General features: G+C 45.1%; 1 protein-coding gene across 3 annotated transcripts in view; it reads left to right on the top strand.

Moving 5' to 3' along the window:
* Positions 1-27,738, top strand: part of TCAIM (T cell activation inhibitor, mitochondrial) — a 55,585-nt gene that overhangs the window by 20,504 nt on the left and 7,343 nt on the right. For all 3 annotated transcript variants that reach the window (XM_006134291.4, XM_006134292.4, XM_006134290.4), the window contains exons 6-10: positions 788-910; positions 7,583-7,680; positions 13,266-13,357; positions 22,868-23,100; positions 24,188-24,319. In XM_006134291.4, coding sequence (XP_006134353.2) covers positions 788-910; positions 7,583-7,680; positions 13,266-13,357; positions 22,868-23,100; positions 24,188-24,319 — 678 coding nt within the window. The remainder of the gene's footprint in view (positions 1-787; positions 911-7,582; positions 7,681-13,265; positions 13,358-22,867; positions 23,101-24,187; positions 24,320-27,738) is intronic.

A 27,738-nucleotide genomic window follows, 5' to 3' on the forward strand; every position in this document is an offset into this window, starting at 1 on the left:
AGGGTAGTCAAACACGAATAAATTGCCCAGGGAGGTTGTGGAATCTCCATCTGCGAAGATATTTAAGAGTAGGTTAGATAAATGTCTATCAGGGATGGTCTAGACAGTATTTGATCCTGCCATGAGGGCAGGGGATTGGGCTCAATGACCTCTTGAGGTCCCTTCCAGTCCTAAGTATTCTATGATTCTAAGTGGCTGAAAACAGAGTAAAGACATGAGAAAATTAACATTCAACATCAGCTAGTGTTTTGTCAGGTCCAGAGTATGGAAGATGTAAGTCAAATGATCATAATGGTCCTGGAAAATCGCTTATTAAGAAAAGAAAATATGATTTATATAAAATATGTCCTTACATGTATTCAGTGATCAAGGGTCTCTAGTGACATCTTGGAAAAGTGCTGCAATTTTCATGATATAATAAAATTAATGTAATGATAAATAGTGTAAATAAGCATGTAACAAAAAACAAATTTTATATTTCCAAGATCACAGCTTTTACAGTTTATACTCAGATAAGGGAGAAAATGCCTGGAAATTATTCATTGTTAGTAGGTGGCTTTTGAGATTTGACATTTTTGAGAGAGGTGTTCATGGGTTCCAAAAGTTTGAGAACCACTGCACTAAAAATAGATTTACTCTTTTCTATTAAAAAAAATGATTCTTTTAAAACATTACCTGATTGGGTAACTTGATATAAATTCTTAAAGTGGACAATGCTTTTAACTAGTAATATAGTGTGCCTGAGAAAAATAGTCTTGAATAGCTATATATTTTTCTTTTTTTACAGCTCCTGGTTAGATAATAGTAGAAAAAGTGCAATAAAAAAGCTGAGAAGCAGCTTACCACTTAGGGAAGAACTTAGCCGTTTAAAAGATGAACTTGCTCATCAGCTGCAATTGTCTGATATCAGGTAATGAAGAACAGGAGATCTAACTTAATAGTGTCAAAACAAGCATAATTTAAAATTTTATAAGGCCACACAAACAAAAAAACAAGTAGTGCAATTAAGCTTTAAAAAACTTATTTCAGTAAAACTTCTATTTTGTATGTAGTCATTAAAGTGGTTCTTCAATGAAAATGTATATTTTCATCAGAATTGTATGGGACTAAAAACTTGAATTTACCAATATCTAAATTAGACCTAATCTTGTTTATACGTCAGGAGATTGTACTACTAAGAACATGGTCGGCAATTCGGGAAAATGCATGTGCTTCGATTCTGTTGTAGTTAGTAATCACATGTTTAATTTTAAGTACTTTCCTGGATAAAATTACTTTCCTGAGTTGAGGCTTGAACTTGCTTATACAGCTGGTCCCCGAGTTGCGAACGGTTACGACCGTTCACATTTACGACCAAAGCTCCCATGGAGCAGTTGTAAAGGCGGTCCCCGAGTTACGAACACGACCTGCGCTAATGGACAGCGCGGTCGCTATGTAACTCAGTGGGGTCCGAGTTATGAACAGATCAAGTTACGGCCAAGTATTTGGTCCGTAACTCGGAGAGAGGCTGTATAGCAAACTTTGTTTAAACAACTTAACTTTTCTTTGATGTTGCATATGGTGCTTGTTGACAACCTGTGAATACTTAGTAAAGGTATTGTCCAAAATATCAGAAACAAGAGTCCATTGAGGGAATATTGTCATAGTTTTAAAAAGCAAGCTGGGCTCTGCATTTGGATTTAACCCCCAAATATTGCTTAGAAAACACATTGTTTTTCTCAAATATTAATGAGTTGTCTCTCTTCAGGGCATACGGTGAAAGCTTGGTGTTAAATAGCTTTTAGTACAGTAACATAGAGTTTAAAGCCAAACTGGCACCCCATTCTGACTTTCTGTATATCACAAGCCACACAGTAAATGCAACAACTGAAATTAAACTGAAGTATTTCAGCCCACAAAAGACTGGTGTGTGCCACAGGCAAAAAATAGGAGGAACCAAGAAGCACCATCGACAGCGAAATGATTATGTGAGAAATACTCAGATAATCCTTACAAATGACCAGCACCCACACACTACAGGGGAAAGTGAAAACCCCCCAACATTTTTTTTCTAGCCCCACATATGGCAGTCACTAAGACTCTAAGGATATGAGCAAAAGCCAGTCAGCCAGGCATTTGAAAGAGAGCATGCTTGGTGCCACCTCAGAGTCCTAGTCCTCCCTGTCCAATATCCCTCTCCAGCTATGGCTGTCCCTGATGCTTCACGGGAACTATATTAAGAAAACCCAGAATCTGCTAGGTGAAAGGGGTAGACCTGAGAAAATATCCTTTCCTGTCCCCTGCAGGTGGCTGCCTGAAACCCGGAAACATATGCTTTTAGGGACAGACAAACTGGAATTGAGCACCAGGGGTACTGCCCCTTACTGTCACAAGCAAACCCATCATACAAGCTCACTCATAAATTTGTACAGCTTCCTCTTGAAACGAAGTAAGTTGTTTGCCTCTACAAATTCCAATAGGAGGTTTGTCCAGAACCTCACCCATTTCATTGTTAGGAACTTTCTTCTAATTTCCAGCCTGAATTTGATTATGGTGATGTTACATCCATTTGTTCTTATGCCAACACTGTTCTTTAGCTTAAATAGCTCTTCACCCTCACTTGTATTTACCATCTTAGTATCTTTATAGAAACAACCTTCTTTTTGCTAGCGTTAATGAGCCAAGCTCTTCTAGTCTCCTGTCATAAAATTAGACCCTTTGTTCCCCGATCAACTTATTAACTCTTCTCTGCACCTATTCTGGTTTGAATTCATCTGTCTTGAACATGGATAACCAACATGGGTAACCAAAGTTGTATGTGTTATTCCAAATGATATCAGTGCCTTGTACCTGGCATTATGATGTGTCTATCTACATTGGAAATGTCTTACCTGATACATCCTTGAATCTCATTTACCTTTTTTCACTGCTGCTTCATACAAATGGCTCATAATCATCCTGTGGTCCAAGCCATACATCCAGGTCTTTCTTCTCCTCAATTGCTTCCAACTGATGAGGCACTACTTGTAGCAAAACATTTTACTAGACTCTTAAATTCCTGATTTTCACCAAATATCCCATTTCTGTCACTCCAGTCTTCAAGCCAGTCCAGATCTTCCTGTATAATGTTCCAATCTTCCTCTGTATTGACAGTGCCCCCCAACTTAGTATCATCAGCAGATTTTATTAGCATGCACCTACTTTCTATGCCAAGATCATTAATAAAAATATTGAGTAAGATTGCTCACAAAACCAATCCTTGAGGAACTCCACGAGTAACCTCCCTCCAGTCCAATAGTTCACCTTTCAGCACAAACCATAGCCTTCTCCCCTTTTAGCCAGATCCTTATCCATCTTACAGATCTTGTACTGATACACATCTTCCCTAATTTAACTAATAATTTTTCATGTAGTACCATATCAGATGCTTTACTGAAATCCAGGAACTCCATTTCCCTTATCTAAAATAATGTATTTTCTGAAAGAAGGAAATCAGGTTAGTTTGAGGTGATCTATTTTTGACAAATCCATGTTGCATTACATCCCCTTTAGCATTTGTCTCCCATGAACTTGCTCTTTCCTTCACAATGTGTTCTAAAGCTCTATACAGTAGTTACAGACCTATTTATTCTGACTACCTGGATGACATTTATCCCCTTTCTTAAATATAGGTATGACATTAACTATTCTTTCATATTTTGGAATGGAAATTATTCAGATCCCTGAGCACGTTGACCTTTCTGGTTTTCTTCCAGCTTAGATGCAGTAATTTCCATTTCTAGACACTCATTTCCATCATGCTTTCATGTTCCATATTATCATCCTTATTGAAAAGCAGAGCAAAGAATTAATTTAGTTAGAGCCATATCTAGATTATCTTTAATTTCCTTCCCATCCACACTGCATAGAAGCCCAACTTCATCCTTTTATATAAACTAAAGATTATTTTAATTTCCTTTGCAAGAGTTAATACATCTTGATTTTTAACAATTCTAGTTTAGTTCTTACATTTTCTAACCTCAAGGATGTTAGAGGTTTTTCCATTCTTTATAGGCTCCCTGCTTATTCCTAATAATCTTTTTGAGGTTGTTATTTATCCACCTGGTGTAGAGCCTTTCCTTCAAGTTTTTTCTCTTTGTTTGGGATGCACATTTCAGAAAACTTGTGCGTGGTTGTGTCATAGGTTAGTCCCCTGAGAGTCATTTCCAGCCTCAGTAACTGACCACCACAACTCCAGGTCATCATAACCACCAATGTGCTTTATATTCCTTCAGAAGGCCACAGCCTGGAGCATTATTTACATAGTGCTTACAGTCAGTTGTGAGCTTCTTCACTTGCTTCTGGATAATGGTACAGTATTAGCAGCAGCAGCCAGTCCTATCTTGTTCTGCCTTCCTTCAGACTCCCTACTTGCCTTCGTAGCATTAACTTCCTGTCTGCTTATATAGTCCCAGCTGTAGTGGTTTCTTCCATTCTTTTAGCCTCTAAGCTTTATTTTTAGTTAATTGACATGCTTTGCCAATAACCTGTCTTTCACTCAGGTCCCAATTAATGTATATTGGTGAGGATTTGAGCCTGGGTATCCTTGAGGCCATGAAGCCTCAGAGAAGAGTGAAGGGCCCTCAAACGGGCGGTCTTGGAGGGTGTTTTGGAGCACCGGGGGAACTCCAGAACCCTGGAGCCAGGAACTACTTCATAGGACCACACCTGTGGCCATCACTCGGGCAGCGGCATCTGCCATGTTGAGAGCCACCTGAAGTGCTGCTCTGGAGATTGCTCTCCCCTCCTCATGGAGAGCCTTAAACTCCGAGAGGGAGTCCCTGGGGAGCAGGTCCATGAACTTGTCCATGGACTCCCAGGTATTATAGGTGTAACATGACAAGAGGACCTGCTGATTGGCGATGTGGTACTGGATACCCCCGGATGCGTAGACTTTTCTGCCTAGCCAGTCAGTCTTCTTGGCCACCCTGTTCTTAGGGGTGGCAGCGGGATGGCCTTGTCTTTCCCTGTGGTTGATGGCTTGTACCACCAGGGAGCCTGGAGGGTGAGAAAACAGGTGCTCGTTGCCCTCTTGGGGAACAAAGAACCTCCTTTTGGCTTGCTTATTAGTCGGTGGGGGTATGTCTACACTACCCTCCTAATTCGAACTAGGAGGGTAATGTAGGCATACCGCACTTGCAAATGAAGCCCGGGATTTGAATTTCCCGGGCTTGATTTCCATAAGCCGGGCGCCGCCATTTTTAAATCCCGGCTAGTTCGAACCCCGTGCCGCGCGGCTACACGCGGCACGGAGTAGCTAGTTCGGATTAGGCTTCCACGAGGAGTACAGCTAGTACTTTCCGCTCGCCTCCTCCTTCCCTACCCCATCCCTTTTCAGGGACTCCTCTCACGAGCCTCTGTTTCAACAGGAGGTCCAACATCTCCTTACAATAGGGGCGGTAGAGCGTGTGCCCTCCCTCCCTCTCCTCCTCCCCCCCGTTACTTTCTGGTCCCAAAAGCCAAAAGGGGCCTCCATCCCATCCTGGACATCTGAGCCCTCAACTCCTTCATCGCCAAAGCAAAATTCAAAATGGTAGGCCCTCCCCTTCAGTATTTCCACGGCCCCTCGGGTCTTCACCAAATGCATGGCGCGGGTGGCCACCGCGCTCAGGAAAAGGGGCATCCAGGTGTTCCCCTACCTAGACTACTGGTTCCTGAAGAGGGACTCAGAGACTTAGGTGAGGGCCCACATCACCATACTCCACACACTCTTTGATGACTTAGGCCTCCTGCTAAATCTGGACAAATCAACTCTAACTCCCACTCCAATAATAGAGTTTGTGGGCACCAACCTGGACTCTCTGGGTATGTCTACACTACCACCCTAGTTCATCCACCTATTAAGACCCTGCAGTTCTGCCTGCCTACCTAGCCCTGTGTGTGGAACTGGAAGCATTTCAGGAAACTCTACCATTGAGGTCCTAGATTTCAGTCTCTTTCCTTGCAGCCTAAATCTCCCCTATCCTTCCCTACATGTACCACAACCATTGGCTTCCCCCAGCACTACACATAAGTCGATCTAGATGTCTCAAGAGATCCACAACCTTCACACCAGGCAGGCAAGTCACCATACAGTTATCCCAGTCATTGCAAACCTAGCTGTCTGTTTCTAAAGTTCAAGTCCTCCATTACTGACACCTGTCTTTTCCTAATGACTGGAGATCCCTCCCCCAGAGAGGTATCTTCTGTGCGAGAGGATACCACATCATCTGGAAAGAGGTCCCAACTATGGGATCATTTCCCTCTGCTCCAGTTGAATGTTCTCCTTCCCTGAGCCTTTCACCCTCTTCAACAGCACAGGGTCTGTATGACCAGAGGTGGAACAGTTCTACAGTGTCCCAGAAAGCCTCATCAGTGTGCCTCTGTACCTCCCTTAGCTCCTCCAATTCAGCTATCTTGGCCTTCAAAGTCTGTACACTAACTCTGAGGGCACACACATACTACCTGTCCATAGGGAAGCTAATCATACATGCTACATTGGATGCAATAAACAGGATAACCCCCTGCTCTGCTGCAGGGCTTCTGCCTGCATTCTCACCTAGGCTATGTCTAGACTGCAAGCCTCTTTCGAAAGAGAGCGTCTAGACTGCACGCGGAACTTTCGAAAGAGCAAGCTGCTTTTTCGAAAGAAAGCACCCAGTGAGTCTGGATGCTCTCTTTCAAAGAAGCCCTATTTACATTCAAGAACGCCTTCTTTCGAAAGAAGCACTTTCGAAAGAAGGCGTTCTTCCTCGTGAAATAAGGTTTACCGCCGTCGAAAGAAAAGCCGCGTTCTTTCGATTTAATTTCGAAAGAACGTGGCTGCAGTCTAGACGCAGGTGAAGTTTTTTCGGAAAAAGGCTACTTTTCCCGGAAAAAACCCTGAGTCTAGACACAGCCCTACAGATTATTAGAATCTAGATGGAGTTTTTATTTCAATATGTATTTAATGTCTCTTAATTAAATATTGTAAATCATAGACATCTGTATGAATCCAGCCAAGAATGGATAATTTATTTTGGCTGGAAATTCAGAAAAACTGAAGACACTATTTTGTGCAAGATATGATACAAGAAATTTTGTAGAGACGTTTTTCTTCCTTATTTACGGTACATGCACATAATACTATCAGTTCAAGTACAGTAGTTCCCCGTAATAACAAGCCAAATCAACCCATCCAGTTTATGATCTAAATACTGGGCTAAACTCTCAGAGATTCAAGGGGGAAGGAATCTTTTCCCCCTCCCCAGTGCTTTTACTGTGGAACACCTTTATAACTAAGTAAGGGCTAGTTACTAGTTAGCCTACTTAATTTTATGCAGTGTGAGTAACCCAACTAAAGTCAGTGGACATACTCATACATGCCAGCTTCCTCTGGGCCTCAGGGGAGTATTGTATGACTCAGACCACTTTATACACAGTCCCAGTAGGGTCATTTGCTATTTACTACTTTTCGGTGACTGTGAATTTTGTTGCTGTGAATTACTGCTATTTTGTAAAGTTTTAGCACTCTTTGAGCACTCTTTTTTTTTTTTTTTTTTTTTAAATAATCCTTTGAAATATTCTGAAGTATATTTTTCTTTAGATGGCAAAGAAGCTGGGGTATTGCCCATCGTTGTAGCCAGCTACACAGTCTATGTCGGTTAGCTCAGCAGAGCCCAGAACCACTACGAAATGTTAAAGGTATATTTCCTATTTTTTCTTTTGTGTGTCATGGTATAATAATCATGTAAGGATAAGTATGAATCTTACAATGCTCCTCATGAAAACGTAGAACATTTTGCCTGAGTTACATATATATCATGCTGTCCTTGCCTGCAGACACCACTCCTGCAGTTCCCATTGGTCACTAATGGGAAACCGTGGCCAGTAGAAGCTGTGGGCTCAGTGCCTGCAGATGAGGGGCAGCACATGGTGCCATGGAGCCACAGCTGTATATGCCAGCTGCTTTCAGGAGTGACGCAGGGCCAGGGCAGGAGTAAGCCTGCCTTAACCCCACTGCTCCACCACCCGGAAGCCATCTCAGTTAAACCATACCCATCCAGAGCCTGCTTCCTGAACTCCCTCCTGCACCCAGCCTCCTGCACCCAAACTCCTTCCCAGAGCTTGTACCCTGAAACTCCTCCTGAACCCCAATACCCCCACTCTGGGCTAAACCCAGAGTCCACCCACACTCCAAACCCCTTGGCTCAAGACCAGAGCCTGCACCCCAGTCCCCTGCCCCAGCCCAGTTAAAGTGAGTGAGGATGGAAGAGGAAGGGGGATGGAGTGAGCAGGGTGAGGCCTTAGAGAAGAGGTGGAGCAAGGGCAGGGCCTCAAAGAAGGGGCGGAAAGGAAGTAAGGCAACAGTATTTGGGTTTGAGGTAGTTCTTACGTTGCACTTACTTTGAAAAAGTAATCTTGTGATTAAAAAGGTTGGAGACTACTGTCTTACAGTAATATGAACAGATAGTGATATATAGATATTTATTTTTAATATAAATGACAAGTGAAAAATAGTCACAACACATCAGAGATAGCATAACGTAATTATAAATAGGATTCTTAACATTTCTTGTTACTGTTACATTACAAAGTTGACATTCAGATTAGCCATATTAAACACAAATGCTTAATGAATACCTTAATTGAGGTTTGAGAATTTGAATGCTTGGCAGTACACTCCTTGTAAATAAGCAGCCATAGAAGCAGTATATCTGATTTTTTTATTAGCATACAGATTTGTAGAATAAGTGTTAAACCTTGCCTCAACACCCAGGATTTTTAAAGTTCACACAAGTCAGCTCCATGCTTCCAGATATTGAGAAATATTTTGGTATGAGGATTCAGACACATTAGAACCTATGGGATTCCTATACACAGTCCCCTTATTCTTATGGCACATATGAATCTGGGCCGAATGCCCCCATCCCTTTGCATCTCTTCAGCAAAATATACATGTAGGAATCAAGATGTATTGTCAAGAAAGTGCCCCAGATCACCTCACAATGACTGCTCTTCAAGAGGATCCTTTGGATTAGAAATGGGTGAATCATTAGGAAGATATTTTTATAAAAGATTGATAGATCCGTCTGCCATTGCTAGCTCTCCTGACCTAGATAATACTAGAATCAGCTTCTGTTTTTATCTCTTGATGAATAAAAGGTATTTAAGGTTTATTGGCTAGACAGGTGAAAACACTACATTTGCTTGTTCACATTATGGAAGAGAAATCTACAAATAGTTACCGTCCAGACAAAAGATTCCTAAGGTAGCTTTTTCTGACAGTGAAGGTCTTTTGGAACTACGTGAGATTTGAGGCTCTCGGTTTCATCCATGCCACCAGTATCCAAGAAGAATGATCCATTCTAACAAGTGCCCCAGGAGGACAAAAATCCTTCTACCAAAACCAAATACTGGGTTCCTTTATAGGGTGTGGAAAAGAGTGAGTCAATGCAGTGATTATAATCTTTCCTTGGAAACAAGGAGACAAAAAAAATGAACCACCAATTCTCAGAATACCCACTTACCAGGGCAGTAGGGCTTGTAAGGACATTCTTTACTTGGATCAGGTTATCTTCTCTTGTAGATCATTTTCCAAAAGGCCTACATTCTGAAATCAAATCTCCTGTTCAGGAAGGATTGAGCATCTCTGAACGCTTTAAGGTTACCATGTGACTCCTCTGATACAGCAACTTGATCTGAGGTAATAGCTGTTGGCCAGCACCCGGGGCTTCATGTTTAGTCTCTCTCAAGGTTCTTGGGTTTGGATAATTATTCTTTAACTTAAGAACTCACTTATTTAATCAAAAGATAGGCAAGATTGTCCCACATTTAATCTTGTAAAGAACTTTGGAAAGGTAATGTTTATCAATGGAAATATCAATATGCTGATTATACGAGAGTGTATATAATTGTTACTTGGACCCTGAAAATGTGGCCTCTGCCTATGTGAATAGTTGAATGGTTAACTGTATCCACAGTCTCAGCCTTTTCTCCCACCCCCAGGAATCATTACTGTCATACATGTAGCTAAAGGTCATTATGAGAATACTTTTACTTCCTTTTATTCCTGTTTTTTAGATGATTCCCTAAGAATGTTCCTTTCAACTGTGTCTTTCTTATGGAAGATGAAAATCATGTCTGCACTAATACTTTTGTCACTCAGGAGTGTGGGTGGAAAAAAACACTCTCCCAAGTAACATAAGCCTTGCCAGGCTAAACACTTGCGTGCTTGGCCTCTGCAGGCCCTTGCAAGGTGGATGGGGGGAGCAGCTCCATGCTTCCTGAAGAGGCACTGCTGAGCCAACCCTCAGTGCTGCCTAGAGTGCACAGCGACCGCCCCTTCCCCCCAGTCCTTAGTGCTGCCTGGAGCATGCAGCCTGGCACTCTGGTCCAGGAGATTTAAAAGGCCCAGGGCTCTGGACACTGCTGCTGCTACTGCAGTGGCAGCTGGAGCCCCAGGCCCCTTTGAATTGCCAGGCCCTGGGGCAATTGCCCCTTTTGCCCTCCCTCCCCTTTCAGCAGGCGCAATGTATGGGAGAGTAGGCTGTCAAACAGCACAGGGACCGTATAGGAATACCTTGGGTCACATATATCTGCAAGGAAGTTCACCAAAGAGTGGCATGTGAGGTCTCTACCATGAGTGCGTTGTCCACTGCTTGTCATAATCCATCGTGAAATGTATGTACAGGTAATATTTAAGAAATTAGATACCGGTATTGGAAAATTATGCTTTTAAGGTTTTGGTGTTAAGGTAGATCACCAGGAGGTGATGTATCTTTCAGGAAGGAGGTAACTGACACTTGTCTCCCTTTTTGGCCATTTGTGTATTGTATGCCTCAGGCTGTATGCCTGTTCGCATACTGAGCCAGGTGCAAATTGAGTGACTGGAAAATCTACAATAGAACAAATCTGCAGGGGGAAACTAACAGAAGGGAGTGTTCTCTTTATCATAAAGGCAAAGGATTTGTCTGGTATATTTTGGAGAACAGAGACACACTAAAGCCTTCATCTAGGATGCGAACTGACAGCATGTGTCTCTCATGAAAAAAGATTCACAGAACGCCTAGCTTGGGGTGAGCAAAACTCTACTAGATATGACAGTAGGCTGTCCATTTAGTCCAGCTAGACTGTAGGGATGCCAATGTGTAGACGACTACACAATTAACTAATAAGCTCCTCCCCGCAATGCCTCTATATCATAGGCAGCAAGGAAAGGGGAAGCAAGAGTCAGTTAATGTGGGGAGCACCCAGCTCCTCATGAGCACAGAATTTACCTATCCCCTGCGCTGCTCCCTCTGATAGAAAGGCAGCAGCGCAGAGGGTGAGGGGGGCAGGTGGGAGCTGATACACACAAAAGCCAGCTCTGCAGACCCGTCTATCCCTCCTTTGATGCCTCCTACAGAGGCAGAGGCGGAAGACAGGAGATGCCTGTGTGTCCTTCCCCTCGCCCCACAGGGGAGGCTGCCATGGCAGGGTCCGAGCTCCCTGCAGACAGAGGCTGCTCTGCATCCCTGTAGCCCAGTGGGGTGTCCCCCTTGGGGTCAGTGGGTGGCCACACCAACCCACTACACGCAGTTCCAGTTTGAGCCCCGATTCAGAGCAGAGCTACCTCACTAGCAATTTATAAACCAGCCCAAGTGCAGGGCAGGCGGCCATAACCAAGCAGTCTCTGGCCTGGCCCTAGTGCAGGGCAGGGCTGCAGCAATCAAGCAATTTATGGTCGAGCCCTGGTGCAGGGCAGGCCTCGCAGTTTTCAAGCAGTTTGTAGCCCCAGTCCTAGTGCAGGGTGGGGCTGCAGTAACCCAGTAGTTTATAACCCAGCCTTAGAGCAGGGCAGGGCTGCAGTAACAATGCAGTTTGTAGCCCTGGCCTTACATAGGGGAAGGCCACAGCAGTTACAGAGTTTATAGCCTGTCCTGATACAGGACAGGGCAGCAGTTTATAAGCCCAGCCCTGGTGCCAGGGTGGGGCTGTAGAAAACAAGCAAACCACTTCACTGCAGGTATTCACAGGTAAATAATTTAGCTCCTTGTTCAAGAGGGATTCAGGCACCTTGCCTGTGGTCGTCAAGAGCGGGAGGGGAGACTGCCACAGCTCAGGGAGGGGCGTTTCCCCCTCAGGGTCAGTGGGTGGCCACTCCAACCCACTACAGTCCCATAGAGCAGCTTCTGTCCACAGTGAACTTGGGCCTGCCGTGGACAGAGGCTGCTCCACGGCAGCAGCCCCTGTCCACGGGGCGTCCACGCTCCCCATTGACAGGGACTGCTCTGGCATGGAGCAGCCTCTGTCCATGGGCAGCTCGGACCCCCTGCGGACAGAAGCTGCTGCCACTGTTTTTTTGTTTTTTTTTTTTTGTTTTGTTTAAACTGGTTCCCCTCGCAGATTGGCTCCCGCCAGCCAACTTGTGCTGCTGCGTCTGATACAGAGGCAGCAGTGTGGAGTGACAAGAGCTCCCTGGGAGTGGCGCTGGGAGCGCACTGGCTGCTATTGAATAGTCATGTAACTGCTAAAATTTAATTTGGTTACACGACTATTCAATTCTGCTCTATCTAACATCTCTACTAGATTTCATGTTATGATTTTATTTAATATGTCACCATTGGTTTACCATATTTATTTATTTCAATCTCTCTCTGCTTTGTTAAATAAACTTGTATTTGATTTCACTATAAACAAACTTAAACACTGAGTTATTAAATGGGTGATCAGAGGTGCAACTGGTAAACTGGGATCTGAACACTCCCAAGATAATGCTCAGATTGCTCGAAGCCTCAAGGAGTGGGGGGGAGTGCTTATATTGCCAGTGACTGAGGTTGCTGAGGCAGACACAAACTTTACTTTAAGGGCAAGTGGTAGAGAAAAGCCTCACAACCCTGGAAGCCCCTGGGTAGGGTTACAGTGGGGTTTTGGGCAACATTTACCATATTCAGCTTAAAATTACTTTATTTAATACAAATAATATTGAACTAATTGTTTCTTTAGTGCATACGTTGTTCTTTGACTTATCTAAAGATGTTATAGTCCAAATATTGATACTTGTCCAAAAATAGTTCTCTATAAGATTAGACTTAAGTAGTCAAACTACAGGGAGAAGGATGGAAAACACTAGATCAAGTTTGTGTAGAAAAATCCTTGTATTTAAGCTTTCAGAATGAGTCTTCAATTGATTTAACTCACAAAAGCTTTTGTCTGTGCTGCGAAAAATTACTGTTGGAGAAATGCAGTGGTATAGTTAAGGCTTACATAGTTGTGGAAAGTGACTACAAATTGTGTTTCATTATTAGGACACACGGTAGTATTCACGGACTATTCAGGTATGAGTGCCACAGGCCATGTCATGCTAGGAACAATGGATGTTCACCACCACTGGATCAAAGTAAGAGAATTTCAGATAAAGGATAGTTAATATTTTTTCTTAATTTAGGTAATGGAGCCTTGTATAAATGATTTATTTTTAAAGCAAATGATTTATTTCTAATCAAAGCATTAATTGCTACAGGTGACTAGTAAGTAACTTAATGCAGTGCATGTAGGTACTGTAGCATAACATGACCCTTGCATTCTAAAATAAATCCTTTGCAATAGATAATGATGATAACCAAAGTCTTTATTATGTGTGTTTTGCCATTTCTGCTAGTAAATCAACTCCTTGTCTCAAAGTAAGGGTAAACAAAATTGGCTTTTTTTTGATCCCGCATTCATTATCTCAACTAACCAAAGAAACCAAAAAAATACGACTATTGAGAACTCAATGGGAGATTTGCTATTTATTTCAGTGAAAGCTGTGTTGATCACAAAATCTTTTTGCAGCATCTACTAAATTACTCTTTCTGTACCCAACACTTCAGCTTTTTTGTTAACTAGCTACTTTAGACTGAAAGAATGAAGATGATTTTCATATATTTCATAGTTCCTATTAATTTAAATTTAGCAATTTACACCCCCTAAAATAATCTTGCAAAAAAAAAAAACCCCTGCTTTTAAGTTGCTTCTTCCCTCCCTCCCCCCCCGCCGCCCCTCCCCCCCGCCACACACACACCTTGCTGCAAGAGTAGGGGATGAGAGTAGTCAACTTGACTAACCAGTAAGCCTAGGCTTATCAGTCAGTCAGCTACTCTCTTACATCCCTAACCAGGGCCGGCTCGAGCCATTCTTACGCCCCAGGCAACGAGCACGCGACACATGCGCGGCTCCACCCCCGGACACACAGCGCATGCGCGCACCTCCAGCCCCTGGCACGCTGCACACCTTACAGCTCTAAGGGGCGCTGCACAGCGCCTAATGGCAGCTGTAAGGGACGCCGCACGGCTGGGTGCACGGCGCCCCTTACAGCTGCCATCAGGTGCCCCCCATAGGTTGGCACCTCGGGCAGCTGCCTGGCTGACCCCCCCCCCCTTAATCCCGCCCTGTCCCTAACAGCTACATTACCTGTATAATTGGATTGGACCTCCTGCTGCAAATTATCATTATAATTGTAGCCTTTACTTTAACTTCTTCATGATGGAAATAATGCAACATTGATGAATATTGCTAAACTAACTGTCCAAGATCTGCTTTCTTTCTTATCTGATGAGCATGTGCTGTTTGGAAGGTCTTTTCTGCAGCCAAACATCAAACTAAATCTTTTTTATATTGTCAAACCAATCTTAAATCAGAATAAGAGTAAGTACACCCAGTCTTGCATTGGTTTAACTAAACTGGTTTAAAAACACCCCTTGATTTAAATCAGAGCAAATCTGTATGTAGAGAAGGTTATATTTCCGCTTTAGTACCACTGGTTGTTTGTCATTGTCTTTTCTTTTGAAACTATTCCCTATTCAGGCAAACTGATAGTTCAGATTTTTTGCACACAAGGAAAAGAGAGATCCTTCAAATCACACTAAACAGGGTGTTCTGAGGCTTGTATGCAGTTCTAGTGTATGTGGGTATTAGTATATCTATAGCTAAAACTTTTTCTTTCTCATTTATGTGCACATGCATACTTGAATAATTTCAGTGCATATAAGGTACTATAGATAAAATAGTACATATACAATAGATAATTCATAGGCAATGTCATACTAGTCATCTCGTTTCATATATCATGGTAATGTGTATTAAAACAAGACAAGCAATCATAAGGGTTTTTTATATATCAGTACACAAAAGTTATGAAATAGGTAAGGTTGCTACAAATACAGTGTGCTTGACATACAACACACACAAACGAGGAAATAAGTTTAGCTGCCTAACAGTACATGCCCTCTATTCCTTCATCCACAAATATACATCTTACTGTTATTACTGCTACTGTACAGGATCCTATCAAGTTCATAGTCCATTTTAGTCAATTTCATGGTCATAGGATTTTTAAAATAATCAATTTAATGATTTCATCTGTTCAAATCTGTTATAATTGAAGGTGTCCTGACCCAAAAAGGAGTTATTGGGGGAGTGGTTGCAAGGTTATTATAGTGAAAGTTGCAGTACTGCTGTCCTTACTACTTGTGCTGCTGCTGGAGAACAGTGGTTGCTGGCCAGGAGCCCAGCAGCCGCAGCACACAAGTAATGATGGCATGGTGTGGCATTGCCACCCTTTTTTCTGCACTGCTGCCTCAGTCAGCCCCTGCTCTCCAGCTACCCAACTTTGAATGTAGCCATTCAGAATTAAGGGTGGCATGGTGAGAACCGTCCCTTGATGTGGAAAATCGGATGACCACTCGGGGACACGTATTTCAGTATACATGTCATGCAGGGGCACTAGGCTGGACCCAGGTAGGGGTTAAGGTGCAGGGGGGTACTAGGCTGACCTGGGTGAGGTCAGGGCTGTGGGGGGGGAGCACAATAGGCCAGCCCAAGAAGTTCGTGGAGGGAGGCTTGACACAGACTGCCAGGATTGGGCCTGCACTCAACAATGGGAGGTGCATGTTGTATTTCTTTTTCTTGTTCAGAATCTTGGGGCTCAGGCTCAGTCTCTGGCAGTAGCAACAGCAACCCCTATTAATACCGGTATTTAACCTGCCCTTGAAGTTCACCGTAACCAGATTTTTACTGTATAAAAAACAATGGGGGCCCATACAGGCTTATTTGTCCCGGGCCCCACACTCCTCTAGGAATGGTCCTGGACATGGTATGGTATTACCACCTTCTACACTGCTGCTGGTGGGAAACTGCCTTCAGAGCTGGGCGCTCAGCCACCACTTGCCAGCTACCATTCTCCAGCCTCCCAGCTATGAAGGCAGCACAGAAGTAAGGGTGGAAATACCATAGTCCTCCTAAAATTATTTTGAAAAAAAAACCCCACAACTCCCTTTTAGGTCAGAACACTGGTTTCCTCTGTGAAAACTCTATAGCATAGAGTAAAAATAAAAGACCAGATTTCATGGTGAGACACCACATTTCACAGTCCGTGATATGTTTTTCATTATTCTGAATTTAGTAGAGCCCTAACTGTAGACCATGCACATGGGCTAGAAATGCAATGCAAGAAAGAACATTTTTAATCTGTCAGCAACTGTGTATGAGCCCTCATGTCAATAACTGCTCATGAATGCTATTTCATAGGATAAAATCCATTAAAAAAGCATAACTCATAGAGATTCTGTATAACCATTCCTCTTTTTCCCCCCCACTCCTCAAAACATTGTCATCATCTTTGAGTGCTTGCTCATGTCCAATCCACTTAGGTGTGTGCACGCTGCATGCACAGATTGCTGGAGAGTTTTTCCTTAGCGCTACGCGTTGGGCCAGCCAGGGAGTCCCCTGGAGTGGCGCCGCTATATCGGTGCAGATATATCCCTGCTGGCCCTCCACACCTTCAGTTCCTTCTTACCATCCATGACTGTCGTTGGAGCTCCCTTCTCGCTTGCCTGCAAGCATGATCTTAGCAGTATTCGAAGCGTTCTAAGTAGTTAGCACCTAGTTAAACCCTTTTGTTTCTCATGCAAGTTACTTTCCCTGTTAAATAGTTAGGTAAGTTATTCGGGTTGGGGCTCACCTGTTGCATCCCGTTCCTGCCTAGCCAAAGGGGCATGCCAGGGCGTCACAGTTTTAAGCCCTGCGCTGATTGTTCGAAGCCTATGCCCTATGGTGACCTGCATGATTCGTGCTTAAAGTGCATGGGCGAGGCCCACGTCCCAGCTAAATGCCACAGTTTTAAACCCAGGACTCAGTGCAAGAGGGAATCACACTTGATACTCCTCATGGAGTCGGCACTTCGCCAGCACTGGAGTCCCGCAGCCCACTACCTTTGGTGTGGGAGACTCCTGGTTCCTCGGAGGCCTCATCGGCATTGAGGTGCCCTATGGCGTGGCACCGCTCACAGTCACCGGTGCAACGCAAGATGAGAGTGGAGAAGGGCAGGTCTCAGCCCCATCATGCGCCCGAGGTGCGCCTCCATTCGGGGCACCCTGTCATGCCCACACCAGCTGTGATGTCTGCTGCTCCTGGGCCGGAGAGTAGCCAGTCGAGTGCAACCAAAAGCCCTGGTGCAGGGGAGGAGCCGGTTCAGGTCCAACAGCTCTCCATTCCAGATACGTTCAAGGCGGCGCAGGAGCTGATTGAGTTGACAGCTGACTCGCCCTTGCCTCCTCTGGAGCACTGGGACCCATCTCGGGCCTGGGCCTCATCATTGGTACTAGATCTGAGTAGGTCCACACTGCCCTCGGCACCAGCGCCCCATGCGGTGCTGTGTTCCCCGGCTCTCATGTCAACGCTAGCACCAACAGGACCCTTGGCACCACTGGCTTCACTCTCTCAGGAGTCCAGAGAGAGATTGGCGTCAAGCACGCTCATCCCGGCGGCCCAGTTGGCAGCACTGGAGCACCTCATGCCCCCTCTGCTGGTGCAGCACTGGGGCAAGCCGACCTCCATGGTTTGGCACACGGAGAGACATCGTTCCATAGGTCCGGCCTCTGCCCCGCCATGGTCAGAGTCTGACTACTCGTTGGAGTCTGACATGGAGTTGGTACCATCAAGGGTATCTATTTCTTGTTCCTGCTCTCGGCACCACTCAAGTTCCCAGCGCCGATCCTGGTCCTGGTGCTGATCCCCGTGCTGGCATCTCTCTAGGTCTCAGTGCCGTTCTAGATCTCGACACCACTCCAGGTCTCTGCGCTGTTCTCACTCCTGGCATCATGAGCGCCAAAAGTATCTCGGGCCTCTCACAAACATGGCCTCTGCAGTGGCAGCATCAGGACCAGTGGCCATTCTGGTCCCCCTGGGCGTACCACCAGGCCCAAGGGAGTGTTCCCTCTATGGCAGGATCCCGACTCCACCTTCAGCCATCCCACTGCCCAGTGCCCCAGCAGCGCAGGTCTTAGCCCCAGTTGGAAAAGGGTGGGGTTCATGGGCCATCAGAACTGTCTGTTCCCTCTAAAGCATCAGAGCCACCCCATGAGATGGAGGACTCGACAGTGTGGGAGTATTCGTTGTCCTCTCCTGACGAGGCCCTGGGATTGTCTTCTTCGTTAGCACCAGACATGGACTCCTAGGCCCACCAAGAGCTTCTTCGGAGACTGGTCCAGAGCCTCGGGGTCCAGCTTGAGCCAATCTCCGAGGACTCAGACCCTACATTTAACATTCTTAATGCTGAGGTTCCGTTTCACGTGGCCCTGCCCCTAAATAAAACAGTGGGCAAAATAATGAAGGCCCTCTGGCAGATGCCAGTGTCTATCCTGCCAACGGACAAGAAGGCAGAATACTGGGACTTTGTCCCTCAGGCGGGCCATGAGCACCTGTTCTCCCATCCGCCATCCAGTTTGATAGTGGTACAGGCCACCATGAGTGAGAGGGCCAACCTGTCCCTACCCCTTAGAACAGGGAAGCCAAGTGCTCAGACCTGTTGGGTTGCAAGGCCTATGCCTCGGGGAGTCTCCTGCTCAGGATCGCTAATCAGCACATCCTCCTGCGTAGGTGCACCTTTAATTCGTGGGCAGTTATGGAAATGTTCAGAGAGTCGGTGCCCCCAGACTCAAAGCAGGAGTTCAGAACCTTGTCCAAGGAAGACAAAGTAGTGTCCCGGGTTGCACTTCAGGTAGCCCTGAACTCAGCAGATGCGGCAGCCCATACTATGGCAAAGGGCCTGGTCCTGCATAGGGACACATGGTTACAGGTGTCTGGCATTCCTCCGGAAGTGCAGAACGCAATCCAGGACCTGCCCGTCGAGGGTGGCAGTTTATCAGAGCAAACTGACACCAGCATTCATGGGCTAAAGGATTCTAGGGCAATCTTTAGGTCCCTAGACATCCACACCCCCAACCCACAAAGACGCTCCCTCCCTAGGGCCCCGCCTCGCCCTTTCCAGCAGGGGAACAGGTCAGACTTCCCTAGGCATAGAGGCCGCAACAATAATAATAGGAACGAAGGATGTCTCTCCCGTTCCTCCTCCGACCAGGGGGTGAGCCCCTCCAGCAAGCCCCAGGGCCCGTGGCCTAATCTCTGAAGGTGAGAGCAGGGACAGCGCACCAGTCTCAGACTGGATGCCATTTACCAATTGCCTTTTCCCGTTCTATCATGCCTGGTCACTCATCACAATGGACTGTTGGGTCTTAGACATGGTGAGAAGGGGATACCTCATCTCTTTCCACTCCCGCGCGCCCTCCCATTCCCCCTCCCCATCCCTTTTCATGGACCTCTCTCACGAGCATCTTCTCAGGGTGAAAGTTCAGAAACTCCTCCCCCTGGGGGTGGTAGAGGAAGTCCTGTGGGACCGCAGGGGAAAGGGTTTCTACTCCCGCTACTTCCTGGTCCCAAAGGCCAGGGGTGGCTTCTGCCCTATTCTGGATTTGAGGGATCGAATACCTTCATAGTAAAGTCTAAGTTCAAAATGGTTACCCTGGCCTCCATCATTCCTTCCCTAGACACACAAGACTGGTACACTGCCCTCGATCTCAAAGTCACCTATTTTCACATTTCCATCGCTCCTGCGCACAAGCGCTTCTTCCATTATTAGTTTATGGCCCTCCCATTTGGCCTTTCCATGGCCCCCAGGGTTTTCACAAAGTGTATGGCAATGGTGGCCGCTTTCCTAAGGAAGCAGCAGGTCCAAGTTTACCTGTACCTAGACGATTGGCTCGTATGAGACTTGTCCCCATCCCAAGTGATCAGCCATATATCCCTTGTAAGAGAGACATTCCTCAGGATGGGTCTTGTATTGAACGAGGCCAATTCTACCCTGGTTCCCATTCAATTGATAGAGTTTACGGGACCTCTTTTAGACACAACGGGCAGAGCCTCCCTGCCCTTGCGGTGCTTCATGACACTGAGGGATGCAATTCTGCATCTACAGTTGTTCCCCACCATGACGGCCCACTGTTGCATGAGGCTGCTGGGGTTTATGGCGGCCTGCACTTATGTGGCTCTCAGAATGAGACCACTTCAACTATGGCTGCATTGGACTCAAAACCCAGCTTTCCAGCATATGGACATGGTGGTAAAAGTGCCCACAGATGTGCTGAAATCCCTCAACTAGTGGCTGTGCGAGGAAGTGGTCTACGAAGGGATACCATTTCTTACCCTTCCCCGTCCATTCAGCTGGTGATAGACGCGTTTGTCACGGACTGGGGAGCCCCTCTCGGGAAGCTCTGGACGCAAGGTATGTGGGGACCCACTGATCTCTCTTTCCACATCAGTGTCAGGGAGTTGAGAGCTATTTGCCTCACCTGCAGCGTGTTCCTATCCCAACTCCGAAATAGGTGCATTTCAATTTTGACCAATAACACAGCTACGATGTTTTATATAAACAGACAGGGTGGTGGTTCACTCCTATCCCCTGTGCAAGGAGGCTCTCCAAGTCTGAGAGTTTTGCGTAACCCACGATATTCACCTGGTGGTCACCTACCTCCCTGGGGTTCAGAACAAGCTGGGAGACCACCTCAGCAGGTCCTTCCAGGGGCAGGAATGGTCTCTGTGGGAGGACGTAACCCTCTTCATTTTCCGCAGGTGGAAGTTTCCCCACCTGGACCTGTTCACCACCTGTATCAACAGGAAGTGTCCCCAGTTTTGCTCCCTGTTCAGGCACAGCCCGGGGTCTCTGGAAGATGCGCTGTCAGTCCCCTGGCCTCAGGGCTGCTGTACGCCTTTCCCACCTTCCCGCTGATCCCCAGAGTAATCCTCCGGGTCAGAGAGTTCCAGGCCTCAGTGATCCTGATAGCCCCGGCCTAACCTTGTCACCATTGGTTCCCGGACCTCCTCACCTTTTCAGTGGAGCGGCCTCTGGCCCTCCCCCTGTGTCCGGACCTAATCTCACAAGAGTTCACAGGCTCAGGCATCCAAACCTTCACTCCTTGCAGCTCATGGCATGGAAACTCCATGGCTAACGGCCTCTGAGAGGCACTGTTCGAAGCAGGTCCAGGCAGTCCTCCTAAGGAGCCAGAAGCCCTCCATCCTGTCGTCTTACCTGGCAAAGTGGAAAAGGTTTGTGATCTGGTCAGGTGATAAGGGGGTCCTCCCATACGGAGGCCCCAGTCCTAGTTATCCTGGACTACCTCCTGGGCTCAGACTCCAGGGCCTGGCTCCCTCCTCCGTGCGAGTGCACCTAGCAGCCATTTCAGCTTTCCACTCTGGCTCAGGGAGAAGGACCGTCTGATCAGGCCCTATGGTGTATTGATTCCTCAAGGGCTTAGACAGGGTTTACCCTCAGGTGCGGGACCCAGTGCCTTCCTGGGACCTAAATTTGGTGCTTTCGTGGGTCCTCCCTTTGAGCCGTTGGCCACGTGTTCCCTTCTACACCTTTCTGTCTTTCCTGGTGGTCATTTCCTCTGCCAGGCGAGTATCGGAACTCAGGGTCCTACTAGTGGACCCCTCATATACAGTCTTTTTTAGGGATAGGTCAGGCTACGTCCCCCGCCCAGCTTTTTTGCCAAAGGTGGTGTCTTACGTCCATGTTCACCAGGATATTTTTCTCCCTGTTTTATACCCTAAGCCCCATAGCTCCAGAACGGAACAGGCTTTACCCACACTTGATGTGAGGCGTGCGTTAGCTTTTTATTTAGAGAGGACCAAGCCCTTCTGCAAGTCCCCCGAATTTTTTTTATAGCGTTAGCAGATAGGATGAAGGGTCAGTCAGTGTCAGCTCAGCATATTTCATCCTGGATCTCAGATTGCATCAAGGCATGCTACGAGCTAGCGCAGGTTCCAGACACGCCCATTAGGGCGTACTGCATGAGAGCGCAAGCCTTTTGCAGCCCAGGTGTCCATCATGGAGATTTGCAGGGCTGCTACTTGGTCCTCAGAGCACAGTTTTGCGGATCAATATACCATCACGCAGCACGCCAGAGAGGATGCTGCTGTAGGTAGGGCTGGTCGACAGTCCATCTCTAGGTACGCTCCGACCCCATAGGTGATGCCAGAGTTAGCCTCCCAAGTGGAAAGGACATGAGCAAGCACTCGAAGAAGAAAAACCAGTTACTTACTTCGTAACTGTTGGTTTTTGAGATATGTTGCTCATGTCCATTCCATATCCCAACCACCTCCTCTGCAACGGAGTGTTCCGGCAAGAAGGAACTGAGAGGGTGGAGGGCAAGCGGAGATATATATGCACCAATATAGCAATGCCACTCCAGGGGGCTTTCCGTCTGGCCCAACGGGTACCGCTAAGGGAAAACTCTCCAGCAATCCATGCACACGATGCGCACACACTTAAGTGGAATGGACATGAGCAACGCATCTTGAAGAACAACTGTTACTAAGTAAGTAACCGTTTTTTCTGTTCACCCAACCCTGGCAATCATGTTTGTGTTCACAGTGCATACAACTTTCAATTGGAATTTTAAATGTTACCTGTTTGTATTGTTAGATACTTCATTTTCTTTAGCATTTCTTTCATCGTGAATCAGTGCTTAATTTCTTGGAGAGATTTTTATGATGTGTTGTGTGTAATAGAGGAAATGTATTTTTGTTTGTGCAGATTTTTGAGAGATTGCCTAGCTATTATAAACTTCAAAAGAAAGTGCTGCTTTTGGAGGACCATATAAGTCATCTTCTAGGAGGCATACAAATGACGTACATTGAAGAGCTGCAACCACTGTTAACTCTTGAAGAGTATTATACCAATCTTGATTCTTTCTATAATAGATTGCGTAACAGTAGACTGTCTTTTCACCCTCGTAGTCTGCGTGGCTTGCAAATGATTCTAGAAAGGTAAGTGTCTGCAGGGTAGCTGCTTTTATATAACTTTTTGATCCTTTTACGCTGTTATGTTGATTATGTATTGCTTTTAGTAATATTACAAAATCTCATTTGCTGTAGTATTGTTCTTTGGCATTTTCACATCCCCTGTTGCATGTAATACATTTTACATTTTTAATGTGGCTTTAGGAAATGTTAACTGCCTGCATCAAGTTAATTAATACTGCACAACTGTAAACAGTATGCGCACACTATGACTTACTGGGCACTATCAATCCTCTTTATAGTTATGGAATCGATATGAGATGTAACTGTGTCAAACTGTTTCTCTTCAGCTGAAGAGAGGTTAGCTAAACGGAAATCATGCACATCCAGAAAGGCAGCATTTTGTCTTTATAAACTCATCTGCATAGTCTATAGCATTGAATATGTTGTTCAATCTGTCAAGCATATGAACAGAAGTTACACAGAGACATAAATATGTGCATTTAATAAGCCATTGCCGTTAAATGAGAGTAGAAATCCCTGCTCATGGCATGTGTATTTATCATAAACAAAGTCCAATGTGCTTTTGCTTAAAAGAGCACCTGACTTGAATTCATTTCAGAACCAGCTTTTCATCCACATACTGCATTAGTAAGCTCATCAGATAGGCTGAGCAAAGGAATCAAGAAATGCAGTTGCAGTTGTTTTGTAAGGGTTGCGTTAAGACTGCTAAACATAAAATTTTAACATATCTTAAAATTGCTAATCTAATGGACAAAGTCCTCTGAAATCTAAATCTTTGTTTACATCTCTGAGAAGTTATCTAAAAAAGTGAGTTTTGTGAGTCAATAGTTTGTCTGTAGCAAGAAACTATTTTTTAGTTGCTTCTGCTGATCCACACTGCTGAAATTTTTTTTAATAATAGAACACCTAATATAACCGTCTGTATGCATGTCAGTCTGTATGCAATCTTTACTAAAGAATTATTTTGAATTTGTAGATCATGTAGGATTTTCTTATCCTTAATTCCACATCTGTGTTATCCACAATGAATATTTGAGTACAAGAAGTGATAAGATGCTTCTTTTTTGACTTGCATCATGTTCCGTTACAGTGATAGGTACGCTCCAAGCTTGCATGAACTTGGGCATTTTAACATCCCAACAGTGTGTGATCCATCAGCCCTTCAGTGGTTTATAATTACCAAAGCAAAGCAAGCAAGGGAGAATCAGAAAAGAAAGGAAGAGTAAGTATTTTCAAAAAGTTTGTACTCCAGCTCTTGTACTCCTCTTCTACTTCATATATTAAAAAATAATTTCTTTTACAACTTTGAGGCATATTAAGAGTGAACTTTTCCTTACAAAATAGGTCATGCCTTTCCCACCATTGTTTTCTATTTGTTGTTTTACCTAATTTAAGAGCTTGTCTCTCACCAACAATAGTTAGTCCGTCCAATAAAAGATATTACCTCACCTGTCATTTGTTATGAACTGGTGATCAGCTGACTACTTCCTTATCAGTTTACATACCTATATTTAATTGAAAAATGAAAGACATTTTTTGTTCATAAGATGTATAATGAAACTTTCTTTTGATGATTTTACAATGATCTTCAAGTATGCAGAGACTCAATAATTTCCACAATTTAATATTCTTTATTGAAGAGATCAACCTGTACTATCATTTGGAAAGGTAGTGTTCCTATGGTATTAGAAAAATGCCTTCTTTTGGTGTAGGCTGTGCCTGCATTATATAGGATCATGCTGGCAAAGCTACTAGAGGTGTAAAATATTAAGTGGCTAACTGATGAGCAGGAGTCTTACCATTAATAAGAACATAAGAACGGCCGTACTGGGTCAGACCAAAGGTCCATCTAGCCCAGTAGCCTGTCTGCCGACAGTGGCCAGCACCAGGTGCCCCAAAGAGGGTGGACCGAAGACAATGATCAAGCAATTTGTCTCTTGCCATCCTTCTCCAGCCTCTGACAAACAGAGGCCAGGAACACTATTTCTATCCCCAGGCTAATAGCCTTTTATGGACCTTTACCTCCATGAAATTACCTAGCTTCTCTTTAAACTCTGTTATAGTCCTAGCCTTCATAGCCTCCTCTGGCAAGGAGTTCCACAGGTTGACTACACGCTGTTAAACCTGCTACCCATTAATTTCATTTGGTGTCCTCTAGTTCTTCTATTATGGGAACTAATAAATAACTTCTTTATCCACCCTCTCCACACCACTCATGATTTTATATACCTCTATCATATCCCCCCTCAGTCTCCTCTTTTCTAAACTGAAAAGTCCCAGTCGCTTTAGCCTCTCTTCACATGGGATCCGTTCCAAACCCCTAATCATTTAGTTGCCCTTTTCTGAACCCTTTCCAAGGCCAAAATATCTTTTTTAAGGTGAGACCACATCTATACACAGTATTCAAGATGTGGGCGTACCATAGTTTTATACAGGGGCAGTAAGATATTCTGTATCTTATTTTCTATCCCTTTCTTAATAATTCCTAGCATCCTATTTTCCTTTTTGACTGCCGCTGCACACTGTGTGGAAGTTTTCAGAGAACTATCCACGATAACTCCAAGATCTCTTTCCTGATTTGTTGTAGCCAAATTAGCCCCCATCATACTGTACGTATAGTGGGGTTATTTTTCCCGATGTGCATTACTTTACACTTATACACATTAAATTTCATTTGCCATTTTGTTGTCCAATCACTCAGTTTGGTGAGATCTTTTTGGAGTCCCTCACAGTCTGCTTCTGTCTTGACTATCCTAAACAGTTTGATATCATCTGCAAACTTTACCACCTCACTGCTTACCCCTTTCTCCAGATCATTTATGAATAAGTTGAAAAGGATTGGTCCCAGGACTGACCCTTGGGGGACACCACTAGTTACCCCTCTCCATTCTGAAAATTTACCATTTATTCCTACCCTTTGTTTCCTGTCTGTTAACCAGTTCTCAATCCAAGAAAGGACCTTCCCTCTTATCCCATGGCAATGTAATTTACACAAGAGCCTTTGGTGAGGGACCTTGTCAAAGGCTTTCTTAAAATCTAAGTATACTATATCTACTGGATCCCCCTTGTCTGCATGTTTGTTAACCCCTTAAAAGAACTCTAATAGATTAGTAAGACATGATTTCCCTTTACAGAAACCATGCTGACTTTTGTCCAACAAATTATGTTCTTCTACATGCCTCACAATTTTATTCTTTACTATTGTTTTGACTAATTTGCCCAGTACTGAAGTTAGGCTTACCGGTCTGTAATTGCCAGGATCGCCTCTAGAGCCCTTTTTAAATATTGGTGTCACGTTGGCGACCTTCCAGTCATTAGGTACAGAAGCCAATTAATATATTTCAGTTAACATTTAAAACAAATTATGGCTGTACAGCAGCCCTAGCCCCTGACTCCTGTCATGTTAACAATAAATGGTTAACTGATATAATTTTTATAGTTTATATGAGCACTTTTTAAAATGTTATCTACATACCTAATAGCTATGGTAACAACTTTAGTATAGTCTCCATGATGTAGATACATCAAAAATCTGTACATGTATCCTGTTAATGATCTGGATCTTAAGCACAGTACATGTGAAACTTGCTTTAAAATTAAAAAAGGTTTCTGTTTTTTGATTTTGTGGGCTGTTTCTTTGCATTTCTTTAGGATTGTACTAAATAAAAGGGAACTTACATATTCTTCTTCGAGTGGTCCCCGTGGGTGCTCCACTCCAGGTGTCGGGTCCCGTCCCGGCGCCGCTGGTCGGAAAACTTCTATAGCCGTAGCCGAGCCGGACCGCGCACGCGCGGACGCAGCGCGCGGCGTTCGCGCCTTTGCAACGGACCGGCTCCCCCTTGTCAGTTCCTCTCAGCCGCCCGTGGTTGCTGGCGGAACGCCGTTTGTCTCCTCAGACAGGAGCCGTTACTATACAAAAAAAAAAAAAAGAAAGAGAAAGTTAGTTAGTTAATTGGTTAATAATAGTTAGTTAGGTTAAAAAAAAAAAAAAAAAAAAAAAAATTCAAGAAGACAAAAACGAGACATTATGCCTGGGTCACCGGGATTTAAACGGTGCGCTCTCTGCAAGGAAGCCATGCCAGCATCTGACGGGCATGAAGCTTGTGTCAGATGCTTAGGAGAGGCGCATGTGCCACAAAAATGCACTCACTGTGCTAAATTGACTCCGCGGGCACGCAGAGATAGAGATATGCGCCTGAAACTGCTGTTGTGTGACAAAGCTTTACAGCCTCCGGAGCAGCAGGTCTCAAAGTCCTCTATAGGACAAAGGAAGAGATCAGATTCCCCTGAGGCGTTGGGATCAAAAAAGAAGAGAGTTTCTCCCACCCGCTCTCTCCCACCTCCCTCGCTGTCCCGGGCTGGTCAGGAGCACAAGCCGGGTGTCTCCGGGGCGGCAACGCACTCAGGCAGGTCGCATAAGCCGCAAGCGGCAAGCCGCTCGTTATCGGCACCGGCTCCGCGTCCCGCCGAGAGCACGGTCGCTGCGGAACGCTCGGCACTGCCACAGGGGCTGGAGCCGCGACAGTCTGCCCAGCCGCATCGAGCGGCACCGCAAACGGCTATTGGGGGCCAGGACAAGCCGGCACCGTGCTCGGCACCGGATGCCGCATTGCCAGATGGCACCGGGGAGCGGAACGAACG

The sequence above is a fragment of the Pelodiscus sinensis genome, chromosome 2 (assembly GCF_049634645.1).
Source record: "Pelodiscus sinensis isolate JC-2024 chromosome 2, ASM4963464v1, whole genome shotgun sequence".
Lineage (NCBI taxonomy): Eukaryota > Metazoa > Chordata > Testudines > Trionychidae > Pelodiscus > Pelodiscus sinensis.